This window comes from Vipera berus (assembly GCF_964194415.1).
Source record: "Vipera berus genome assembly, chromosome: 1".
NCBI classification, from domain to species: domain Eukaryota; kingdom Metazoa; phylum Chordata; class Lepidosauria; order Squamata; family Viperidae; genus Vipera; species Vipera berus.
The window spans coordinates 294,669,942-294,695,143 of record NC_138202.1 but is presented as its reverse complement, the minus strand read 5'-3'; the positions used below and the strand labels follow the sequence as shown (position 1 = coordinate 294,695,143).

The window sequence follows — 25,202 nt, the reverse complement described above, 5'->3', positions numbered from 1 at the left end:
TTGAAGATTAGCCTGTGTAATAGCAAAGTAATCAGAAGATTAAAGCCAGTTTTGTGAGGTCTTCCTGTTTATTTTTATTTTTCCTTGTTGATAGAAAGCTCTGAATTCTTCTGTGTTTCGTGTAGCAGTACTTTAAGCAGATTTATATTACAACTTCACTAGGTTGTATTAAACTGTGTAGTTCCTTAGAATAGATGGTTAGGAGGTGACTGTGCAATCTTCAGTGCTGATTTGAGCTTAGAACTTTTCTGGAATGGTAAATTGTTCAAATTTGGTTCCCCAGTGAATCATAAATTAAGAATACTATACCATAATTTCAGATCCTAACAATATCCATCAGCAGGCAGAAGAGGAAATCCAATGCACGTTCCAGGAAAGTATAATTGAGATTTTTGAAAGTGAATGGTTAATCCCCTTCTTGCTTGCGAACATCTGCTTGTTGTGGAATTTGATGCCTATTTACTTCTCCAAATTGAAGTTTGCTGGCTACTGAAAAATCTGGCAAGGTCCAATGTATGACCACTCTTGACCTAACCCAAGACTACTTGCATGGGAATAATAAGGGAAGGAGAACTTTTAATTCAGCAGTTGTGGAAAACAAGCCATTTTTTTAGCATGCTGTGTGAAGCAATCTATCATAACAAGTGAACGCAATCTTTAATATACATTATCTTGATTTAAGATTTTCTCTAGTGTATTTTGTGCTTTTTTCTGCTCTTTCAGGGGAGAAAATTTGAAATGGAATTTTTAAAAAATCTGGCTATTCTATTAATATCTAATGTTCATCATTACTAACCTATTTGCTGCAGATTTTATAGCCCTCCAAGTACCAGCGTTTTCTTTGGCATACCTCTCCCTTTTATCTTTCCTACATATAATATGAATTGACCATTCCCTTGAAGTTGCTATATAGTCATGCTTGGTTAATTTTTGTAATTTCTCTTATGCTGTTATATAGAAAGCTACTTTTGTTTATCTACATACCTTGTCCGTTCCTAATCCTCACCTTTTACTATTTTTCTGCATTTGGATTTGTTGCCATCACCTTGGTAAATTTCCCATATGCTGTCTATGGTTTTTATTCCCCTGTGTATCATTTAAGTAGTGTGGTTTGAAGGTGTGGCTAACAGGACTGTCACATGGACATTTTGTTTAAGGTAAATCTCACCCAATCCCCTTTCACTGACTATTAGATAAGATTGCAAAGGGCTGAAATTAGAAATACATAACTATCCAATGAAAGAGTTCTTACATGCATGGATTAATGGAGCACCTGTTTTCATACAACAATTTCCTTTTAAAACATTAGAAAGAGTTTATTTTTCAAGAGGTTATTTAAGTTCATATCTCTATGATGTACAAAGATGAAAATGAGTTAAGAACACAAATCAAGAGTACCAAGTCCCTCATCTCCTATCCCACTCCAATTTGTTATTGTTTGGAGGTTTGGCAATTTCCTCTTCATTCAGATTCTCAAAAAAAAAAAGTGGCACTGGGAAGTAAACCATACATAGTATCTGGCCAATGTAGCAGTGGTACTGTTCACCTGATGTACCTAATCAGTTTGTTGGTTTTAGGAATATAAAGGTAAAGGTTCCCCCGCACATGCGTGCTAGTCGTTTCCGGCTCTAGGGGCCGGTGCTCATCTCCGTTTCAAAGCCGAAGAGCCAGCGCTTGTCCGAGGACGTCTCCGTGGTCATGTGGCTGGCATGACTAGACGCCAAAGGCGCACGGAACGCTGTTACCTTCCCACCGTAGTGGTCCCTATTTTTCTACTTTCATTTTTACGTGCTTTCGAACTGCTAGGTTGGCAGAAGCTGGGACGAGTAACGCACTCACTCTGTTACGTGGCACTCGGGATTCGACCTGCCAAACTGCTGACCATCTGATCGACAAGCTCAGCGTCCTACCCACTGAGCCACAGCGTCCCTTTCAGGAATATAGAACCCCTTAAATCTGTATCATTTTCTTATTAGGTCCTTCACACTAGGAGTAAAGATTACTGTAACTTACCTCCACCTGGTTTCCTTGTTACTAAGTCAAGCTTGTATAAGCAGGTCATATGTCACAAAATAGCCAAAAACCTATACTGAAGTTGAAAAACTAGCAACTGCCTCAGATAGCAATTGTTCACAGTTATGACAGTGATCGAAAAGTAAGATTGTTACCATGTTAAAAACTAAAATTGTGACCAATACCTGCATTTATAACCTGCACAAGTCTGGAAAGCTGAAGTAAGATCATAAGCACTATTGTGGTCACATGCTTTCCCATAAAGTGACAACTTTGCTTAACAACCAAGTTGCCAGTCCTATTCTGGTCATTAAATGAGGATTGCCTGTATATCACTTGAGATTATTAAATACGTTTGCAGAAACTGCAAACTATGTAGATATTTGTCCAATGTTCCAAATAGTTTTAGCAGATTTCCAAGCCTTGTGGTTTTAATTCAAGTATTCAAATGGATTTCCTACTACTACGTAATACAGTTCTTAGAGTTCTTTCAGGCAATTTGTTTTAGCAATGTTAACTGTTCAAAGAAATTAACATTACACACAACTTGAAGCTTAGGTATACTATACACTATGGAAAGATATAGTGCAATAACTTTATCTTGGACTGTAAATAAATAGAGAAATTAGAAGGAAAAATCTTTTCAAGGACTCATCAGTGGATATTTCTTAATCGCATGCAAGAAAGAAATGCTTAGATTTGCTGTTAATGCACCTTTATTCCACTTTAAAATTTAAGTTTCTTTTGTGAAGACTTGTGTAGTAGAAGGGAAATTTGACAAGATGTTCAGATACACAAGCAAAACAGTGTACTTGAAATTGTTACAATTACAATTAAAATATTTTCTATTCTGACCAGAATAAAAATTTGTTTTTCTAAAAATGTCTTAAGTAGGATAATCTGGATTAAATCAAAGATGATATTATAGCTGTAATTCTAAGGAACAGAAGAGATGATTAGAGATTAGATTTGAGTTAGAACATTTTCTTTGTGAACAAGATTGAATATGAAAAGAAATACAATACCGTCAAATTTAATTTAACCTTTAGTGGCAGCATATTATATGCCAGTTGCCCTGTTCCTGGATTGGGAGGCCCTACTCATGGTCACTCATGCCTTGGTCACTTCCTGATTGAACCACTAGAATGTGCTCTACATGTGGCTGTTCTTTAGGAGAATTTGGAAGCTTCTGCTGGTTCAAAATGTAATGGTGTGGGCAATTATGGATGCCTGTTGTTCAAAATATGTGAATCCTCTAGTCTGTGAGTTGCGTTGGTTGCCAGTATGCTTCCAATTGAAGGTATTGGTAGATACCTTTAAAGTTCTTCATGGCTTGTGGCCAGTGGTCACTTGCGAGGCCATTTCTTCTTGATGGTATCTCCCACTCAGTAAGATCTGGCAGGAGAAGAATGCTCCAGGTTCTGTCTGTTGTGGAGTGTCATCTGAGGGGATCCAAGAAGAGAGTCTTTGTGTTGTGGCACCTGCCCTCTGAAACATTATTCCCTTCAAGCTCAGGTTCATTGTCTCTGCTGACCTTTCATAAAGCCTTAAGGGAATTGGTTTTGTCATTGAGCCTAGGGCTCTGGATGTGTAGCTGAGCCTGTATCATAATTATGTTAATTGTTTTATTGTTTTTCTCAGCTGCTATTCACGTTGTTTATAATGTTATTATATACTTTTATAATACTAATTGAAGTACCGCTAGCCGCACATGTATTTGAGATGAGCAGCCCTATAAATTGAGTGGATAAATACAACATCATTTCACTGATCACCAGCTGCTGCCAATAAAGCATTTTTAAAAAATTAAATAACACAAAAAGGATGTTTCATTTGTTTTAATTTGTCTAGAAAAGGAAGACCAGTGTCTCATGCCCGAAGCCTGGAATGTGGACCAGGGAGTAATAACCAAACTGAAGGAACAATACAAAAAGGAGCGCAAGGGGAAAAAGGGGGTGAAGAGTAAGTGGAAAACATTGCACCATAGATCCACAAATCCTGCCTCTTTCACTTCACCAGTGCTATCTTTATTTCAATGTTTTCCTCAAACTACTTACTCTTTTTCTTTGTTGCTCCTGACTGCTTTCGAGTTTACAGTTACCAGGGGTGGAAATTAATACTACTTAAAATCTAAATGTGTTGGTAATACTAATATTATGTACATTGACGAAATAATGTACAAAATGCATTGAAGAGAATTTTTGACGACTCTAAAACACATCTTGCTAAGTTTTGTCCAAACCAGGCAATATTCATGTGAGCGAACTTTTGCAGTATAAATAGCATCGTGTCATTTCTCCTTATCTGCATTTCTGGGATTTTGAGGTCAAAGATAATACTGCAATAAATGGGGATTAATCTTTTTCTCTCTGTATATGAGCTGATTTATATTTGTCTCTGTACTATGACCAAATCCCAAAAAGCCATTCTGTAGTTCTGTATATTACAAATGACTTGGACTTCGCATTTTTCTGTAGAGCAGTTTTTAATACCCAGGTTCTTGATTAACCTGAAAGCAGCCTTTGACTTTGAGTGCAAATTTCTTTCACAGATTGTCTTATGACAGCCTAGGGGTAATTCTCCTTACATAAAGTCAGCAGGTTTATTGGATGTTATAAAAAGACATTTCTTGCTTTCCCTGTTTTTCTTGCCTTTTGTGCATACTAGTGTTTTAAGTATGTATACATAGTTGGGTGTAGAGTGTCTGATATTTAATGGCATGTTTCAAAACAAAAACCTCTATAGTACAGGGAATATTGCAGTTTAAAAAACGAACAACACAAATAATAAACTTAGTATATAAATAATAAAATCAGCATATAAAGAGAATTTTGTAGAGAATTTTGGTCTGGACATATCCTTAACAAGAGTGAAAGTTAATAAATTAATTTCTACCCTTGTTTATATTTTACTGTTTGCTTCATGTGGGTCATGCTGTTTTCATAACTTGAATGCAGGGCTCGAAATGGAAAAATATTTATTAAAATTAGTCTTGATGTAATAACTGAATTAAGTTGAATAATATATATAAACCAGGCAACCAATTGGATCAGTTTTCAAAATTTAATTTCTAGCCCTGTGCATCATTCTGTTTTCCATTTTCCAAAATATAAATATACAAGTCATAGATTTAAATTCCATATACAGAAATTGTATTTGTAAATGCATACAGAATAATACAAAAGCTTACATAATAATTGAACGGTACCAGTGAGGTTGACATTTACAGGATGGTTAATTTAAATTATTGAAATGTTTACAACAATGATTTAATGAATTAGCTTATTTCCAATTGTTAGGTACATTATTATGTACAAATTGCTAATTTTTAGCATTTTTTCTAAAGTGATTTAGAATTCGTTGTATTCGTTGTCTTACTATCATGGAATTAAAAAGAATATCTAATATTTTAATTGGATTACTGTAAATATGAGGCAGTGCAAAAACATTTTGTATTAAAAGTAACATAAATATAATGGCAAAAGGCACACTGGACACTGGAATTTGATGAAAAATACTTGCTGTGCATACTTGTTCATATCCACAAACCAATGAATAAGGTGACTTATGAAGAGTGAAGTCTCTCAATTGAAGACTAGCAAGTTGCATATATTTGCCTCAGAAGTCATTGAGAGGCATTTCTTAAGAGGAGAAACATGTAACTCCTGGAGCCTTTTGAGAGAGCATGCTTTGTGGAATAGTCATCACCTAGTCAATTCCTTGTATTCCTCCACTTGAATTTAATGGGAAAGATGAATAGGCCTGTACACTAATTTGAGATTGCTCATAACTAACTTATAATATCTGTAGCACTCCTATCCCCTACCATGTCATTCAGTCAAAACATTGTGTACATAACATTATTAGCAGAAATTGGACATCTGCCCAACTTCTCCAGACTTTCGTATGGCTTAAAGAACTGAGCTGTTGTGAGCCAATCAACTTAACTAAGCAGTGCCTACTTTAAAATGGTGGTCAATTCTTATTCCACTATTAGTTAAGTTAATGGATTTCACTGTGAAAATTGTTTGCTATCCCTTCATATTATATTTTGGAATTTGTGCCACTTTGAGTCTATCTATTCTTGTAAAGTATTCCACAATTTGGGAGTTGTAATCAAATGAATAAGCAATGTGAGTTGTAAATACACACAGTATGAGTATCAGGCTTTTAAATATAATGTATCAAGTAGCACAGACTGCTGGAATTCCATCAGTTTTCAAATAATTTTGTGGATTGTTAACATATATTGTAGCTTTCTAAAAGTTTACTTTTCAAGATTAATTGCCAATACTGATTTCACAAGTGAAAGACAGCACCTGCAAGTTATATTTCTTTTCCCATCCTTATTTTTGGGAAAACTCAGAACGCTTCCTGAGCAGTGTGAGTTATTTTATTTTATTTTTTATTTATTTTAATTCCATTTATATCCCGCCCTTCTCCAAAGACTCAGGGCGGCTTACAAGCTTAGCAGTAGCCTTCATTCTATGTATATGCCTGCTTATTAGGGCTTTCACACACACACACCCAAGCGGCATTATTACAAAGTCAGCTTAATTGCCCCCAACAATCTGGGTCCTCATTTTACCTACCTCGGAAGGTTGGAAGGCTGAGTCAACCTTGAGCCTGGTGGGATGCGAACCTGCACTAATTGCAGGCAGCTGGTGTTACTTAAGCAGGCATTAGCCCACTGCTCCACCAAGGCTCTAAGTTATGTCCCTTAGAAATGCAGGATAGGCATTTTAGTTGACAAAATGACTCCCCAAATACATAAACGTGCTCTTTGTGCTAGCTTCTGCTATTCAGTCATAGATACAGATACTTAGTTTTATGCGCTGTCACCTCACCAGTATTGCAGCCTCTGTCCTCTAGCAGATGAATGATGTTAAGCTTGACAAACAGGAAGCTATTTTGCAGGATTTATAGTTTGGCACACTTGACAAAAAGATTGGGGGTCTAAATTAATATGCAAATTAATAATGTGTAGTCCATGTGTGAGGTGAAGAGTTGGGTGGATTTGACTAGAAATTCTTTGGTAAACCAAGTGGAACCCAATCATTTATGAAACTCACAGCATTTTGAAGCTTTAGAGGTAATGATGGGCAAGATTGATATTTCCTTCTGTCTCCTCCAAACAAAATTTGGCTGATAAAAAAAAGGTGTGAAGTTAAGTAGCTTTTTGCCATTACAGAAATTGCAGTACAGCATCTGTTCAGGACAAAAGGCTACTGAAAATGAAATTAATTTTTTATAAGCTATATTAACTTTAAACTAATTATGTTCTTTTATCAGACCAATGAAAAGTTAAATGTAGGAATCTGAGTTGGGTGGACCTGAGTCTTCAAGTATAAAACTAGATCTAATTTTGATCTGATCAATGAAAATGTCAAATTTTATATACTGTATATTTGCAGTTTTTAAACATGAATTGAATTATGTACAATCAAAGCAAATATTCATAATGCTACTACCATTTAAGAGTTTCATCAATAATAATGGGTCAAATGACTGGTATGAGGATATTTCTAAGATTGGCCAGGCTATTGTAGCAAGGCCTTGTGAGCAACATTACATTCAGATTTGTGTTGGAATGCTTTTAGCTACTAACAATAGTTGTATTTACTAGAATAGGAAAAACAGTTATGGACTGTGGGTAAGATATTTTCCCATTCTTAATTAAACTTACAACAGGAAAAACTACCGAAGATATGTTTCAGCCTCAGTCCTTTATAAAACAGTCAAAACAGGGATGTGGGAAAATGATGGAGCAAAATACAGGTAAGTGTTGAGAAAGGCATGGGGTCTTCACCACATGTAGTTTGAGGAAGAGCAAAAAGTTATTCTTGCTTGATTTTGTTTCCCCCCCCCCTCTTTTTTTAAGCAAATCACTTTTTTTAAAGATTGTGGCACCACTGATAAAGCTGTAGCCTTACCCCATTTGGGGAAGTTTTCAAAACTTGTGCAAAAAATATATAATTCACAAGTATTTTTATATTCAGAAAACTTTGTGTTTTATCATTTGCTTTCACCTGGTTTTTATTTTACATTTTGCAAGTTCATAAAAGTGAATAAAAGTGTGAATGTATGTATGCACACCTTTGTTTTCATTATTATCTCAGCACCTCATTTCACGCTTTTAACTTAGTTGTTGCTGAAGCTAGTCGTCTCTACTTGAATCACATTCATGTTTTTCTTTGCTCGAGGTAGCACCCATTGTCATTAGTGCTGGAACAACTTTGACAGTGTTAATGCTAATTCAACCTTTGCACTTTTTTTGGCTAGGACCCAACAGGTCAAAACTGCAAGATATGCTTGCTAATTTGAGAGATGTTGATGATCTCCCTGCATTACAGCCTTCTGTTGTACCAACCACACGACCCAGTACTTCGCGGCTTATTGAACAAGAGATGAATCGAACAGATGAAGGTAAGACGTATGGATACACACACACACACAGACACACAGAGATATACACATATACACACATACACACACACATAACACATACACACACACATAACAGAGACGTGGTGGCTCAGTGGGTTAGGACGCTGAGCTTGTCGATCAGAAGGTTGGCAGTTTGGCAGGTCGAATCCCGAGTGCCGCGTAACAGAGTGACTGCTTGTTACTCGTCCCAGTTTCTGCCAACCTAGCAGTTCGAAAGCACGTAAAAATGCAAGTAGAAAAATAGGGACCACTATGGTGGGAAGGTAACAGCGTTCCGTGCGCCTTTGGCATCTAGTCATGCCAGCCACATGACTTTGTAAAGGTGGCACTGGGAAGGTAAAGGTAAAGGTTCCCCCGCACATGCGTGCTAGTCATTTCCAACTCTAGGGGCCGGTGCTCATCTCTGTTTCAAAGCCGAAGAGCCAGCGCTTGTCTGAAGACGTCTCCGTGGTCATGTGGCCGGCATGACTAGACGCCAAAGGCGCACGGAACGCTGTTACCTGCTTTCGAACTGCTAGGTTGGCAGAAGCTGGGACGAGTAACAGGCGCTCACTCTGTTACGCGGCACTTGGGATTCAACCCACCAAACTGCCGACCATCTGATCGACAAGCTCAGCGTCCTAACCCACTGAGCCACCGTGTCCCACGTGTGTGTGTGTGTGTGTGTGTGTGTACTGCTCAAAAAAATAAAGGGAACACTTGAAACAACACAATGTACTGTATTTAATAGTAGGATGTCTTATTTTCTGTTCCCTTTTTTTTGAGCAGTATATATAAAAACCCGAAAAAACCCGAATGACCAAAGATCCACATTCAAACACCCGCGAAAACCTATTAAGGGACGCGGTGGCTCAGTGGGTTAGGACGCTGAGCTTGTCGATCAGAAGGTCGGCAGATTGGTGGGTTGAATCCCGAGTGCCGCGTAGCAGAGTGAGCGCCTGTTACTCGTCCCAGCTTCTGCCAACCTAGCAGTTCGAAAGCACGTAAAAATGCAAGTAGAAAAATAGGTGGGAAGGTAACAGCGTTCCGTGCGCCTTTGGCGTCTAGTCATGCCGGCCACATGACCACGGAGACGTCCTCGGACAAGCGCTGGCTCTTCGGCTTTGAAACGGAGATGAGCACCGGCCCCTAGAGTCGGAAACGACTAGCACGCATGTGCGGGGGAACCTTTACCTACCTTTACTATGCTTAGATTAGGTTTAACTTCTAAAACAGTCTTAATATTTGCAAGTATTAACATTTTATCTTCGTAAAACAATTGTTTTAAAATTTAATGTTGTATTAACTAATAAAAGTTGTTTTAAGTAGACTAGGTATAAGCCTGTAATTTTTATTTATTAAAGTAAATAGGATAAATATATACTTGAGTGTTTTCCCCCATTTTTAATGTATCCCAGTATATTATCCAATATTCAAAAGATTAATTTTAATTAATAAGACCACATTTTAAAAATAATTGATCAAATTTACAACCTTTGTTTAAGTATTTTCTGCCTACCTTACATGACTAATTTTGAGGGTGGAACTCACAACATAGTTGTTCCTGTGACAGCTCTGTATCTAATAAAACACCGATTGCATTCTTAAAAAAATATTTTTCTAGCAATGCTTGGTAATTGGTAATGTCAGTTGCTAAATTAGTCCTGAGTTCAGTGAAACTCGAATTGGTGCTAGGTTTTTAATGTTTATGGTTTAAACATCTTCACCAGAGTTTAGGGGATGTCAGTGTCCGTGTTCTTCTGTTTATAAGAGCTTCAGGTGTGGGTGTGTCAAGTGAGAGTCTTTGATGGGGAGGTTACATCAGATCAGGGTCATTGAGAGGTGTACTGGTGGAGGGGGGAGGGGGCTTGTGTGGGTTGTATGAGGGTCGATGCTGTCTCTGGTTGGCTGTGTGGTTGAGTTGGACTCTGAGGGGTTCATAGGCTGGTTGTAGGTCAATGTGTCTGTTGATGGAATAGCTTGTGGAGTGCCAGGCTTTGATGAACTCACGAATGTGGCAGGTGGTAATATGGCTGATGATTTTAGTGTTGCTTCAGTCGAACTGATGTTGTTCAAATAGGAATTTTGTGAATATTTTGAAGCAGCAATAGAAACATATTGATAATACTGTATTAGGCTAAAACTCAGCAAACTAAGAATTAAAACACCGTGTAAAAATAATGCTTGCTAGTGAACCTTGATCATTTTGGTGTCCTCGATTAATCTAAAAATCTATTGTTACTAGACTAAAATAATGAATTAGGAAAGTTAAGCAATTTCATAATTTGAATAAGAAGACTTGCATGTACTTATATAGGATTTTAGGAATATTTCTGCTAATGAGAGCTACTTATGATTTGTGAAAAAATATCCCAAGATGCTAGAAAAACACTGAACATAAATGGCTTAATAAGAATTATTAAAACCAGCATCTCCAATACTAGATTTATTTGCCATCAACTATCGTTAAAAATATTTCTGGGCTAATATTAGTGTGATCAAATTAAGCAAATGAGAAATTAAGAAAAATACGAAATGATCCAAGAAATGGATCTTGCTAGTTCATCTTGTGGTACACGAAAGAATCAAATAAAAGGAAAAGCATCGAAGGTGTCGTTCAAAGCGCTGGAGATTGTGATTTGAGCAAGATGGTTATTCCCTTGTCTTCCAGAGTTCTAAACCTGATGGATACCATTGGTTTGGGGTCTCTTCATGAGGAATAACTGTAGGGAGCACTTGTGGATGATCTCAAGTCCTTTCCTTATCTGGAGAGGAGTTACAAAGAGCCGGTCTGCTCACTGGTTCTTTTTTTCACTGTGGTCTTTTAGCAGAGCTGTCTTCACTTTGTCATTTCTTCCTTGGAAGTCCCAGGGTTTTTGTTTGTTTGTTTGTTTTTTGTTTTGAAATGGTATTAATCATTGAAGTTGTCTTCAGGCAGTGTGTTACATGTTTTGGATTTATGTGTGTTCTGTCTTTCAGTAGAAGCTTTAACATTCCCTCCTTCATCTGGGAAATCTTTCATTATGGGAGCAGATGAGGCCCTTGAAAGTGAGCTTGGCCTTGGGGAATTGGCAGGCCTTACAGTAGCCAATGAAGCAGATTCACTGACATATGATGTAAGTGCTAATCTCTTAATGTTGCAGTTATTTTTGTTTTGAATGGTGGTAACACTCTTTAATGACGCCGAGAAGCTTTTAATTAGAAAAGAAGACTGGTTACACCCTTTCCAAAAGTTTATGGAGATTCTCAGTCATCCAGGTCATAGTTATCCCAAAGATGCTTTTTCACAAGGCAACTGGACTTTCTTTTTTCTCTTTGAAGACATTTTGCTTCTTATCCAAGAAGCTTCTTCAGCTCTGACCTGGATATGCAGACAGCTGGTCATTTGCATTCTTTTAGAATCAGGCCACCTGGAGGCTTATCTGTGTCTTCAGGGTCACCTGAGTAGTGCAAATGGGTATGGAACCTTTTTGGAACTGTTGAAAGGACTGTGTTGTAGACTGGAGATAGATGATGCCGTATCTCTGCCCCTCTGTTGAGAGAAGGCTGTTGACCCCTCTGTCTAAAATGTGAACTTTGCTGTCTTCGAAAGAATATAAATTCCCCACCATCCAGTCAGAGTTGAAGAAGCTTCTTGGATGAGGAGCAAAATGACTTCAAAGAGAAAAAAGAAAGTCCAGTTGCCCCGTGAAAAAGCATGTTTGGGACTTTCCAAATGTTATTAAAAGGTATGTTTCTTGAGCTGCAACTCAATTCGGATGTATAAATGACTAGACTAACATAAGATTTAAATTAGGGTGAGACAGAAAGGGGAAAAATAGATTGTTTATGCAATTTAATAGGCATTACCAAAATGGCTTTTAGATTTAAATTTAAACTGGAGAGATGAAATGGAAACCATTAACAGTACTCATTTGTTAAAAACCCATTGTGTTTATTGAGACCTGCTGAGATCGCCTGCAAGCGTTTGATGTATTTGCCCCAAGTTGGTGCTAAATTCTGATTTTCCAAAAGGTCTTCCATAGAGTGAGTAAGTGTAAGTATTTAAAACAAAGAAATGGCTGTAAAGGAAGAGCCAATGAAAAGATAAGAATTACAGAATCTGAAATTATATCTAAACCCTTCAAACTATTAATAGATGTGCAGATATAAGAGAGAGAGAGAGAACATTACTTTGTAGGTTATATCCAGTGCTGTTTTGTAGATTACAGTATACATTTCTGATTGGCTGTTGAAATGTTTTTAATGTGTTACGTTAATACAGAGATTCTTACCTGATTTGAAAAAAAAACAGCAGTATTTTAACTTCTAACATTTTGTTAGTCTTTACTGAGCATTTGATAACCATACAGTGAAGCACATCCTCTGTCAAGTGATTAATATAATTTGTATTAGTATATTCCCATTGACTTGCCTAGTTTTTGTTCTTGTTACAATAGATAGCAAACAATAAAGATGTTCTGAGGAAAACTTGGAATCCCAAGTTTACTTTAAGGAGCCATTTTGATGGAATAAGGAGCCTGGCTTTCCATCCAATTGAATCAGTGTTAATTACAGCTTCAGAAGACCATACCTTAAAAATGTGGAATTTGCAAAAAACTTGTCCAGCAAAAAAGTAAGTTGATAGCTGAAATAGATACATTCTTGCAGGATGTATTTTGAAGAAATAGCAAAAATGAAGTTTTACATCCAATTTATTTCCCATGAGAGTAATTTATGTAATGTTAGGTGCAATGTTGTTTGTGTGCCGATAGAAGGCTCCTAGAATTCACAAAGAGAACTGGGAAATATAAAAAGTTTATTATTGGAGAAAGAGGGTGGTATTACACTTTCTCTTGCAGCCATCTTTGCAGTGGTTGTATGACATACATTTAAATAAGTGTACAGTCAAGCTCATTTGGGCAAAAAATCCCAAATTCATTTATATACTGATGAGGTCTGAGCATGACTAACCAGAAAAAAAACACGTCTGGGCGTAGTGAAGGCATTTATATGGTATGCAGCAAAAATGAAGAATGCAGATTCCATGCTATGCAAATCACTAGGGGAAGAACTGCAAATTAAAATGCCAACATTATAACTTTATGTTATGTCTGCATCTGAAGTACTATACTTTACACAGTTCTGGTTCTTGCATTTGTAAAAGGAAATAATAGAACTGAAAAAAGTCCAGAAGAGGAAAACTAAAATGATCAAAAGGCTCAAATGCCTTCTCTATGAGAAAAGGCTCGAATATTTGGGACTATAGCCTGGAGAAAAGGCAACCAATTAGAGACATGATCAAGATATTTAAATCATGCATGACATGAAAAAGTGGACCCATAGATAGTTTTGTCCCTTGGCCAAAGTAAAGGCCATCCAATGAAAATGTAAAAGTAAAACGATTCCAGGCAGCACATTTTTAACTTGAGGGATTCTTACTTCATAAGAATGATCATGGCTATTAACTTGCGTGGCTTTAAAAAGGGATTGGATGAACTCATGGGGAACAGTATCTTAAGGGTTATTGTTCTTGAAAACTCATTACACCTTTGAATGCCAATAGCATAAAAAAAACAATTGTGTGGGAGGTGCATCTCTCTATCTCTTGCTTGCAAGCACTGCATCAGGTTGGTTATTGTGAGAAACAAAATGGCAGACTAAAAGGGTTATTGACCTGATTCTGCACGGTTGTTCTTGCAATAACTTAATAACTTTTTATTTTTGTTTAGGAGCACCTCACTTGATGTTGAACCTATCTATACTTTCAGGGCACATAAGTAAGTACATGTGGACAAAAAGAATGCCATTTTGTTGCTGCCGATATAACATTACAGCTTCTCTTTAAAGAAAACTGAGGGGTGATATAAACCATGAAATAGTGGTGAGCATTTGCTTCATTTTGTGGTTGAACTCAGCTCACCGCACATTGAATGTTTCTAAATATATCTTGTATGCTTTTGGTAACTAAGAAACTTTCACAGTGTAATGGTGTGGTACAGTTGGTTGAATGATTGCATTGGTTTCTCTTACTGCTGTTGCTGTTATCTCTATGGACTATGCAGAATACAGAGGTAATTCTTAGGAGGTCTTAAAGCTTTCTTCCAACAGTGACAGAGAAATAGATTTATTTAGTAGTAGATTTATTTTTATTGTGTTTAATGAGGTGTGCTGCACACTAGCTCTTCATTTCCAAGACAAAAAATATTTGGACATCTATGATTTCTACTGTAAATTAGAATTATTAGTGTTATTAGTCTTGTTGTTAGGGAAAATCACTAATCAGTGCTGTCATAACATGTTTTCTCTTACAGCAGTCCAGTGCTTTGTGTAGTGATGAGTAACAACGGTGAGCAGTGTTACAGTGGAGGTACTGATGGCCTCATCCAGAGTTGGAATAGTACAAATCCGAATATTGACCCTTATGATTCATATGGTTAGTGATTTTACTTTTGTTGCGTTTCATTTTTGTATGTTTAAAGGAAATGTAAAACATATTCAATGCTCTAGAGTTCAATATGAAATCAAGACAAAATACCATAGTGAAATATATTTTATATATAGTGTTACATTATAAAGTTTTGGTCACACGATGTAAAAAAGATGTTGAAACTCTAGAAAGAGTGCAGAAAAGAGCAACAAAGATGATTAGGGGACTGGAGGCTAAAACATATAAGGAACGGCTGCTGGAATTGGGTATGTCTAGTTTAACGAAGAGAAGGACTAGGGGTGATATGATAGCAATGTTCCAATATCTCAGGGGCTGCCACAAGCAAGAGGGAGTCAAGCTGTTCTCCAAAGCACCTGAAGGTAGGACAAGAAGCAACGGATGGAAACTAATCAAGAAGAGAAGCAACCTAGAACTAAGGAGAAACTTCCTGACAGTTAGAACAATTAACCAGTGGAACAACCTGCCTCCAGAAGCTGTAAATGCTCCAACACTGGAAATTTTTAAGATGAGACTCGACAGCTATTTGTCTGAAATGGTATAGGGTTTCCTGCCTGAGTAGGGGGTTGGACTAGATGACCTCCAAGGTCCCTTCCAACTTTATTATTATTATTATTATTATTATTATTATTATTATTATTATTATTATTATTATTACTATCATATAGCAGTAGCTTAATATATTAATCTTATGTATTAGTAAGACCTCAATAACGTGAAAACCTAGGAAACAGGTTATATGGTAGAGGACATTTCAGGAGCAACCCTCAGTTGGTTATAAAATAATCCTATATAGATTTGAAGATTTAGAACAGGGTTGTCAAACCGATGGCTCGCGAGCCAGACGCGTCACAACAAAACTGCGCCCACCCCATTGCCGGCAATGGGAAAAAGTTCTGATACGTCGCGCGATATCACATGACATTGCGAGTTTGACATGTGATTTAGAATAAACTCATAATCTCTTGATTAGAGGGACCAGTTGGTATTATATATAAAAAAATAAGGTTCTTTTAAAAAGATACTGATATTTTAGTTTAGTGGAGCCTATATATTCATTGGAAATATTTCTTCAGAACTCTCATTTTGAAATATATGGTTTTGTCCTCAGATCCTTCCATCTTAAGGGGTGCCCTTGTAGGCCACACAGATGCCATCTGGGGTTTGGTTTACAGTGGTACACACCAGCGTTTGCTCTCCTGTTCAGCAGATGGCACCATACGTTTATGGAAGGCTTTGGAGATCTCTCCTGCTTTGAATATATTTAATGATAATCAAGGTATTGTACAATCTTCTGTTTCTTAGAGTGCATTGTATTTGTTTCTGAAATATATGAGATTAGATTATACAGTTTAATAAAATGGATTAACTTTACCATTCCATTATATAGTAGTGAAGTTGCATTGGGGAACATGTGTACTATATTATTGCTGTATATAGTATTATAATATAGTTTTATTACATTTCATTATTTGTTTATACTTGGTTAATGATCAGAATAAAAACTATTGGCCTGATTTGAATGTGTGTTTGTATAAGATCAATTGTTTTTAAAAGAAATTACTACTAGAGAACATTCCCTCTTTTTTAAAAAAAATCTTAAGAGATGGTTTTTAATTTTCTATATACAACTGTAAATTGAAATATAATAGTAATTTGTAGATTATATTCAATTGTAGATTCTGCCAGTCATAGGAATGAGTACCCTAGTGGATAGAATTCTCCCTCTGCCATTCACCCAATCATTACTCCATAGAATTTGGATGCATGGTTTAAGGTGGGTGGACACGTGAGAGAGAAAAAAGAAAAAAAACTCTTTCTGCATGGGTTTCCTCACAGGAAAGTAAGAGGAAGCCTTGCATTTGATGAGAAGATAATATGTTCCTATCAAATATAGTATAAGACTCCAAACTGGAGTCTTGTGTGTGTGCTTTTGTATTATATGGCAGAGAAGCATAGTCGTTGCTGGAGAAAGAAATTATTGATACTTTCTAAATGAGCAGTATTCAAATACTTGCCTTAAGATAGTTCTGTCATTCTCTGGAATAAATATAATTTGAGACTTTCGTGGATGGCTTCATCGTTGGAATATTCATAATAGTAACAAAAGCAACATTATAGTGTTTATTCATTTTAAAGAAATATTACTCAGGTTATTCCAAATTTTCCAATAATATATTTTTATCCAATTTTGTGCAATGTGTGTTCTCTTCCCTATAACCGTGTTATCATTTTAGCTTTGGGTGGGATTCTCCTTAAAGAAAGAGTGGCATAGCTAGATTCATTTTTATGCTGATTCCACCTAACTTTTCACTGAGTATTTTTTATGCTTTTTTGTTCTGATGTTATTCTGGTTTGGTAAATCTTGAATTATAGAGAGTTAGATATATAAACATTTTTATAAGATTTTGGTGAGAGAGATTTCTCCTATTCCAACACTTCAAAAATGGTTTATTGTGCAGTCAAAAAACCACATTTCTTGTGTATGTTATCTTTTCGAGCAATGTTTACATTATTGTTACTTGAATACTCATGCTAAATAAATATAGCTTTTTCAGGTTATAACTTCACAGTAACTTTTTAAACTTGTTTTGTACTCTGGACATTATTTTTGTAGAAATGGGAATTCCATCATCTGTGGATCTAGTGAGCAGTGACCCAAGCCTTATGGTAGCATCATTTAACACTGGATATACAAGCATTTTTAACATGGAAACAAAACAACGCATTCTTACCTTGGAGTCCAATATAGATACTAGTATGTATTAAATATTGCAACAAGGGGTAGTGGGGAGAGGATATTTGTAGCATCATTTTCATTATTTTCAGGACACTTTAATTTGTTGTAAAACTTCAGAATAAAGTTGATGCAGTATGTCTATATGTCTGTCTAATTGTCTAAGCATAATGGAGAAAATGGTAACGAAGCATTAAAAACCAAATGGAATGAATGAATAAGAGAATTTGTTTCAATTTGGAAGCATAGAAGGAAGGGTGATGGAATTGGGCAACTCCTGTAGATTAAAACACCCCCCCCCAAATCTTTTAAAGGGAACTTCTTGAAGAGTCCTTAACAAAAATTGCTACCAAGAAATACAAAACAAAAGAAAGAAAATTAGTAAAGAAGTAGCTTCCGGTCTTTTTTTGACAGCAGTTATAAATGCATTTATATTTTATCCTTTCTGTTTAAGATTACACCATAAATTCCTTCTTTCTACAAGCTACCCTTTCTAATTTTCAAATCCATACATCACAGTTTATTTTTCTAATTTTTAGAAAGCAAAAATTCCATAAAGGGTTTCCAATTCCTGACATGTAGTTGTTGATCTTTCTCTAATCAAACAAATTATTAATCTATTATTAAACTATTAATCTCAGCAAGAAAATTTCTGGTTTCAGATAAATGTTGATCTTTAAAATTGTTTGTATCATTATATGTTTTTTAACCCTGGTGGACTTTTTTAACGTGAAGGGCCATTTTATCATTCCTGGTGGACTTTTTTAAAAGTCCACCAGGAATGATAAAATGACCCTTCACGTTGTCCATATTTGCAGTATAGATTTGAAGTATATTTATATATTGTAGACCAGGCATATCAAACTGCCGGCCCACTGGCCAGATGCATTATGCCAAAACTGCGCCCACCCCATTGCCGGCAATGGAGAAAAAGTCCTGATACGTTGCACGATGTCACGTGACGTCGTGAGTTTGACATGCCTGTTCTAGACCATTTTTCTATAGTCATATATCAATGCTATATAATTTTATAAAATTTTGTCCTTTAGGTTATAATATAATGTAAATTTGAATCTCTTTGTGTGTTCTATCATATGGTGTCCAAACTTCTTAATCTGTTATATCATATGGTCTTCCATTTGTTCTTATTTTGGGTGCCTTATATAAGAATCCACTATGTTTAGTGGGCCTAATAACATAAAGCTGGTTTAAATAATGTGAATATAATTGTTTGGGTCCTGAAAATATTCTTTCATCAGAATGGTCTACTAGATTAGGTCATTAGTGTTTCAGAATTTTATGTGACTTGAATATTTTTTGAAGTTGATTTTGTTTGTATGTATGCTTTCTGTCAACAGCCGTTAACACTTCTTGCCAAATAAACAAAGTAATCAGCCATCCAACTCTTCCAATAAGCATCACAGCCCACGAGGACAGGCACATTAAATTCTATGACAATAATACAGGTAAGTAGCCTGTTTCTCTGTATAACATATAATAAAACCCCAAAATACTATGGAATCACTTACCGTTTGAAAATAACTTTATTAAGTGATGAATATTTCAAGATCAGTATCCAATTATAACCACTGACAGACAAAAAGGATTGTAAGAATAAAGACTTGTTGGCTGAGCAATGCAGCATATAGAATTAAGTTGGTAAAACATTGTATTTATGGTAGAAATCTCTGATATGTGTCATTGGTATAATCTGTTCACAGTTATTTAAGAGACCTGGAAAAGTAATTTATATTAATGTGTTTTCTACATAGCACAAAATGAGATTTCTGTTAAAATCTGTGGACGTTTTTCTTCATTATAACATTGTAAAAATCTACCAGAAAAGATTTTTACATTGTTTTTGCTCATAAAATAATAAAAGTACATTTGTAAATTATACCCCTTAAAATGCTTGTAGTCTTATGTATATGCCCAAAGGAAGAGATGTGTACATTTCAGTTTAAGAATTAACTGTTTAGCTTGGCTAAGAAACTGATTAAGAGTTTATGCAAGCAACATAGCAACATATTGCAAATGTGTTTACAGGTTCTTCCTTCAAAGTTATGTAAGTGTTCAGGCTTTTTAAAGGTACATCTCATATCTTTTGGAAGTGCAGGGTAGAACTGCAAAGGGGAGTTGCAAAGGGGATGCTTATCTACCCCTTTGAAAGCTAATAAAGATGCAGTGTACTGTGATCAAGTATACGTTTTGAGAAGCATATTATACAATGAAGGTGACACAAGAAAAGGTGATTATTCAGCAGAGACGTTAAGAATCAGATTTTCTGGTTTGTGCTGACACATGGTACAGTATAGATGTTTAGTATGAGTACATGTCATTCTACATTTCTAACTTTCTGCAATATCTTAAACTTATTGCAAGTTCTAATATATTTGTGTATTTAACTGCAAAGGGAAACTGATCCACTCTATGGTAGCCCACTTGGATGCAGTCACAAGTTTAGCTGTCGATCCGAATGGCTTGTATCTGATGTCCGGCAGTAAGTATATTTTATGTTTTTAAAACTGTCTTGCTCATAGTTGGATTGGTCACAAAACTAAGAAAATATTTTTCTCCTTTAGGCCACGACTGTTCTATACGCTTATGGAACCTTGAAAGCAAAACCTGCATTCAGGAATTTACAGCTCATCGCAAAAAACACGATGAATCAATTCATGATGTGGCATTCCATCCCACCAAATGTTACATTGCCAGTGCAGGAGCAGATGCACTTGCCAAAGTCTTTGTATGATGCAACACTTCCCTAGCCTTCTAGTTTCCTTGTACATATCTATAAATATATATGTCTATATCTATAAAATAAGCTGTACAAAAGAGAAGAGCAAGAACCTTCTTGTAACCGTTAATTCAGTGAATGTTAGCAAATGCTTCAGATTATATGATCTCAGTCATGAGAGCTTGGAAACTCCTTATTTCAAGAGATCTATGGAAGAACCATTTTGATTTTAAAAGTGTCCTTTTTTGTCTAGGCTGGCCTTGGGCAAAATGAGATGCTGTCTCATTTATGCAATGCAGAAACCAACACAAAGGCTAACAGCTTGCTTGGGTATTAGCGGATAAGCTTCTTCCAACCTGGTGTACTGCAAAAGTGTTGAGGCTGTAACTCTTAAGAGCTTCCAGCTAGCACTTCTAAAGGACACCAAGTTGGTGGAAGTAGCAAAAAAACCTTAAGTTAGAATGTTCCCACTATTGGAAATTCGTGCAATTCAGATCCTTGAGACAGTTAATTCACTGTCTCCTTTTCTAGCACTGAATGGCTAAGTGAGTCACAGAATCTCAGCCTGTAGAGTCTTATAATAGACAGATTGGATTTAAAATATTGACTATTTAAAAATATGAATGTGATAACATATTTTCTAAATTTATGTTAAAAGAAAATATGTAAAAGCTCATAAATGTAAATTCTATTGTTGGAAATGAATGTTAATGGGTGGCTGGAACCACAGTATAGCCTTTAATGTAACTTCATCTAAGATGATGGGGCATATGTTTACAATAAGGATCTGATTAATTTCAGATGCTAATGACTATTCGTTGTAAAGCTAAGGAATATTAAGTATCTTTCCAACTAGCCAACAAATGTAATTTCTAAATTATCTCACTGGGGTGCTTATTGATTTGGAAAACATATATATGCTCTTCTCCTGCTTTATAAACTGTACTGCATCAGAGCCTAATGAACCACACAAGAGCAGTACTGTTTGGGATATGTGAGGTGATTGACTTCTATTTACCATGGACAAAACCTGTATGAAATAACAATGGTTTCCTGACCCCTTCCAGTGATTCCACAATGTGTGCCGTAACTGTGGGAGGGTTTGTGCCAATGCAAACTGCAAGTATCCAAAGGTAGACTCATTATTATCTCCCCTTCTGCCCATAATCGTCATGGTTTTATATAGCAGTCTTGTGTTGGGAATATGTGACTGGATTTGGTTTTTGAAAGTACTTGAAACTTTAAAAGATTGGCCATCTTTGGCTATTATGTTGTGGTACCGTTAACGGTTATTTTTTGTAGGTTTGCTACAAAAGAACCAAACCTATTTATAGTTGTTTCCTCTCCTATAAAAACTGATTAAATAAGAATAGCTGTTACACATTCATTTTTTTGTGATTTTGTGTCAAAGCAGAAAATCCATCTACACAAAACACATTAATCTATGTGTGACTTCTGTGTATTTCCCTTTACTAGCTTGATATCCTTATTTTTTAAAGGATATTACAAATGTTAAGCTGTGTATATTTTGTGTATGTGTGTGTATATATATATATATATATTTATATATATATAAATATATGACAGAGATTGTAAACAGTATATATTATAAGTAAGGGAAAATTCTGTGGATAATTTCAATGTTTTGGTACTGAAAGTTCTTGAGACTTAATGCAAAGGATAAATGATAAATAGTATTGTGCTTTTTGCTTAATGCAACATAATACAAAATTGCTGATGTTTAAATTGCTGTATGTATCAATAATAGGTCAGCATGTCTGATTAAATTATGAATGTAACAAATGTTGCTGTTCAAATATTGATAGAAAGATGTGCCATCCTGCTTAGTGAATTTTTGATACAAGCGAAGTGACTTTTAAAACAGATGAATAGCCAGAGGTTTGAGGTGCCATTGAGCAAACAATGAGGTTACGGTCTCTGTTGCAGATTCTGTGTTTGTCTTTCAAATTGCATATTACAATCTGCATTGCACTAAATACAGATATATTCTGTTGCAGTTGAAAAAGATCCTTTTTAATTGATAAGCTGTTTCATTTATCTTCCAATCTTGAATTGCATTTCTGTTATGCATTCATACCCATTTTTAGATCAGCTTGATTAATGTTCAATGTGTATCTTTTCTTTATGCTATTCAAATGTAAGTTCATCACATCAGTTGCCTTCCCTTAACATACTGTAGTTGAAATCATGTCTAATTATTTAAATGTTTTGCCCATGCAGCTAACTAGGGAGAAAATGCTTAAGCATATGCTTGTCATCTGAAGCTATAGCTATTGATTCATGAAGAACAGGAAGAAATGTGTGAACTAGTGCTGCCCTTAGACCCTCCATAATTTATTTTAAGAGCACATTCTTTCCCCTTCTTGTTATCTTTCCTTTTCAAACCAGAGGGAGAAAATTTAAGCCTCCATTTGTTGTTTAAAGCAAAAAGAAAAACAAAACCCTTAACTGCATGCTCCCTGTACTGTAAATCAACAAATTGAAAACACAACGGTAACCATGTTTCATAGTAATATATGTGATTTACAGGTACCAGTATATATTTATGCTATTGCTCTTCATATTAAACCAATTGTTTAAAGTGCTTGAAAAGTACAAAAGTGCAGCTTGGTTGTAGTTGGATGGATAGATTTTATTTCTTCTAGTATATTACTTGACATTTCACTAACTGCCCTCCTGTACAATGGACAGATTTGGATTTTGCATGTGCAGAATAATTTTTGTGCATACCTAAAGTTATATTTTCGTACATTACTCTTCGTTAAGCATTACCAGAATGGCAATAGCTTATGTTCTTTTTGCCATATTTTACTTCAGAGAATTTAGAGAAATATTTTTAATGTTATGATTAATTTGAATTCTTTTGAGTTTCTGGATTTAAAACTCTTACTTAGAGATAGCTGGTAATAGTCTTGCTAGTACTTGAAGTTATTTTCATTCTTCACCAGAAAACCGTGGTTTGTTTCTTGTGTTTTATACTACAACTAAACTGAAATGAAGTCATTTCCCAAAATATAAATGAAATTCCTGAAAAAGAGTAGTAATCCTTCTGCATTTAGCATGATAACAGTAATCGTCATAGACTGCTTCAATAAATATGTACAACAAACTGCTTAGTTCATGTGATCACTGTATTTATCATAGATACAAACCTTAATATTGGCTTGGATCGAGAGAAAGAAGTAATGAAGTATGGGTGATACTGATCATGAACCTCTCAAACTGCTCTTTGATTTGACATAAAGTTGTGGGGTTTTTTTCTTTATCTAAAATGGCTTTTATAATTCCTCCTATTTTCCTGTATATGTTTACTTAGAAGAATGTCCTCTATGATCTAACAGGACTTACTCCCAGGGAAATATATATAGAATTTGCAATATTTTTATTATATTGGAAATAGTTTTAATAATGCTTTGTAATACCAGTTTGCCTTTATTTTGATCAAAATAAATCAGTTAGGTTTCAGTTTCATCATATTAGGAAATATTGCATCAACAAAGAAAATGGTGGTGATGCTACATTTTAGGGATATTTATAATAAATAATTCTTCAATGAATATTACTCAATATCTGTCAGTTTTAGTCCAGGAGGTATTCATAATTGTTATGAATGTACACTTTAAAGTTTTCAATATAGTTTGCCATTCGGTTAAAATCTGGAGCATGCCAAATGAGAATTAATATAGCAATTTTTAAAAATTCTTAAAAACAAACTTTTAAAGAGCAAATGGCACAAACTTTGTGAAGCATCTTGAGTAAATCTGTCTGCCAAGAAAATTTTCTTGTAATCTTCTGTTATTGCAATTAAATATGAGGTAAAAGTGATGTGGTAATGAAGGTAGTAACTCTGGGTAGTTGCTAATAAAGTGTGATTGTTTTGTATAGTACTTGCATTCTCTGTTGAATAAAATCTAATGGACCTTTCTGTAGTAACACTATACAGAGCAGCTTTACTAAACATTGCAGCAACAAATAAATGTCCTTTGTAATATATATTTATGTAAATTGGGTGCTAATAAATACTATTTTTCAACACCTTTGTATCTTTGCATTTTGTACTTGTACAAGAATGTGTGGATGTTACAAGTTGGAGAAACCACTGAAAATATAAGGTTTAGAATAGAAAGATAAAAAGCTTCTTTATAAACTGGTTTTTGCCCCATAGAAATAGTGTGTTTGTTTATAATCTTTGATTGCTGCCACTGAATAAAAATCAAACCTCACAGTCTTAGAAAGAATTAAGTTGTTGAGTTTTCCAAATTTATTGTTTTAGGTTCTTTGTTAAGCAGAACAAGGTCTGGGGAGATAGATATTTGTTTGAAGCCCAGCCAATTCTGGGAGTTGAAGTCCACAGATCTTAAAATTGCTGAGGTTGAGAAACAGTACACTGCCATGCTGGTCCAGTGTAGATTGTTATCTAGATATTTTTGAGTTTTACCTGTCATGGACTGAGAATGACTGACCTATAAGTCTGTGTGGGAACTCCTGTATAGTATTGCTATGTCTAATATGTAGCTGATGGCCCCGTACTAATTAAAACTCTTGAGTTCCTATATGGAAATGCTAAGTTTCTGTCTGCAATGATGTACCTCCAAATTAGCTGGAGTCTATAATTTCAAGAATACATAGTACATAATATCTAGGAAAGGCAACGTGATGATCAACACACATTTACACTGAGTGCTTCTGTACCAGAGACAAAATTCCTTGTGTGTCAAATCACACTTGGCCAGATAAGGTTTAATTCAGCTCAGCTTAGCTCAATTTAATTCAATTCAATTCAGTTCAATAACATGCTGGTGTAGATTTTCATTGCTGAATATGGGTTGGGCAGTGTGCTT

At 35.4% G+C, this 25,202-nt stretch overlaps 1 protein-coding gene across 4 annotated transcripts in view; it reads left to right on the top strand.

Moving 5' to 3' along the window:
- STRN (striatin) overlaps nt 1-24,389 on the top strand; it is a 53,245-nt gene extending 28,856 nt beyond the window's left edge. Inside the window, exons 8-19 of one of the 4 annotated variants that reach the window (XM_081314065.1) lie at nt 3,865-3,975; nt 7,705-7,791; nt 8,296-8,439; nt 11,422-11,555; nt 12,879-13,054; nt 14,151-14,198; nt 14,733-14,854; nt 15,978-16,145; nt 17,484-17,624; nt 18,962-19,069; nt 20,017-20,103; nt 20,186-24,389. In XM_081314065.1, coding sequence (XP_081170191.1) covers nt 3,865-3,975; nt 7,705-7,791; nt 8,296-8,439; nt 11,422-11,555; nt 12,879-13,054; nt 14,151-14,198; nt 14,733-14,854; nt 15,978-16,145; nt 17,484-17,624; nt 18,962-19,069; nt 20,017-20,103; nt 20,186-20,355 — 1,496 coding nt within the window. In that variant the 3' untranslated portion in view covers nt 20,356-24,389. Of the gene's footprint in view, nt 1-3,864; nt 3,976-7,704; nt 7,792-8,295; nt 8,440-11,418; nt 11,556-12,878; nt 13,055-14,150; nt 14,199-14,732; nt 14,855-15,977; nt 16,146-17,483; nt 17,625-18,961; nt 19,070-20,016; nt 20,104-20,185 lie in introns of all 4 variants that reach the window. The other 3 variants (XM_081314064.1, XM_081314067.1, XM_081314066.1) reach the window with 3 other exon arrangements.
- Nucleotides 24,390-25,202: the final 813 nt, after the last annotated feature.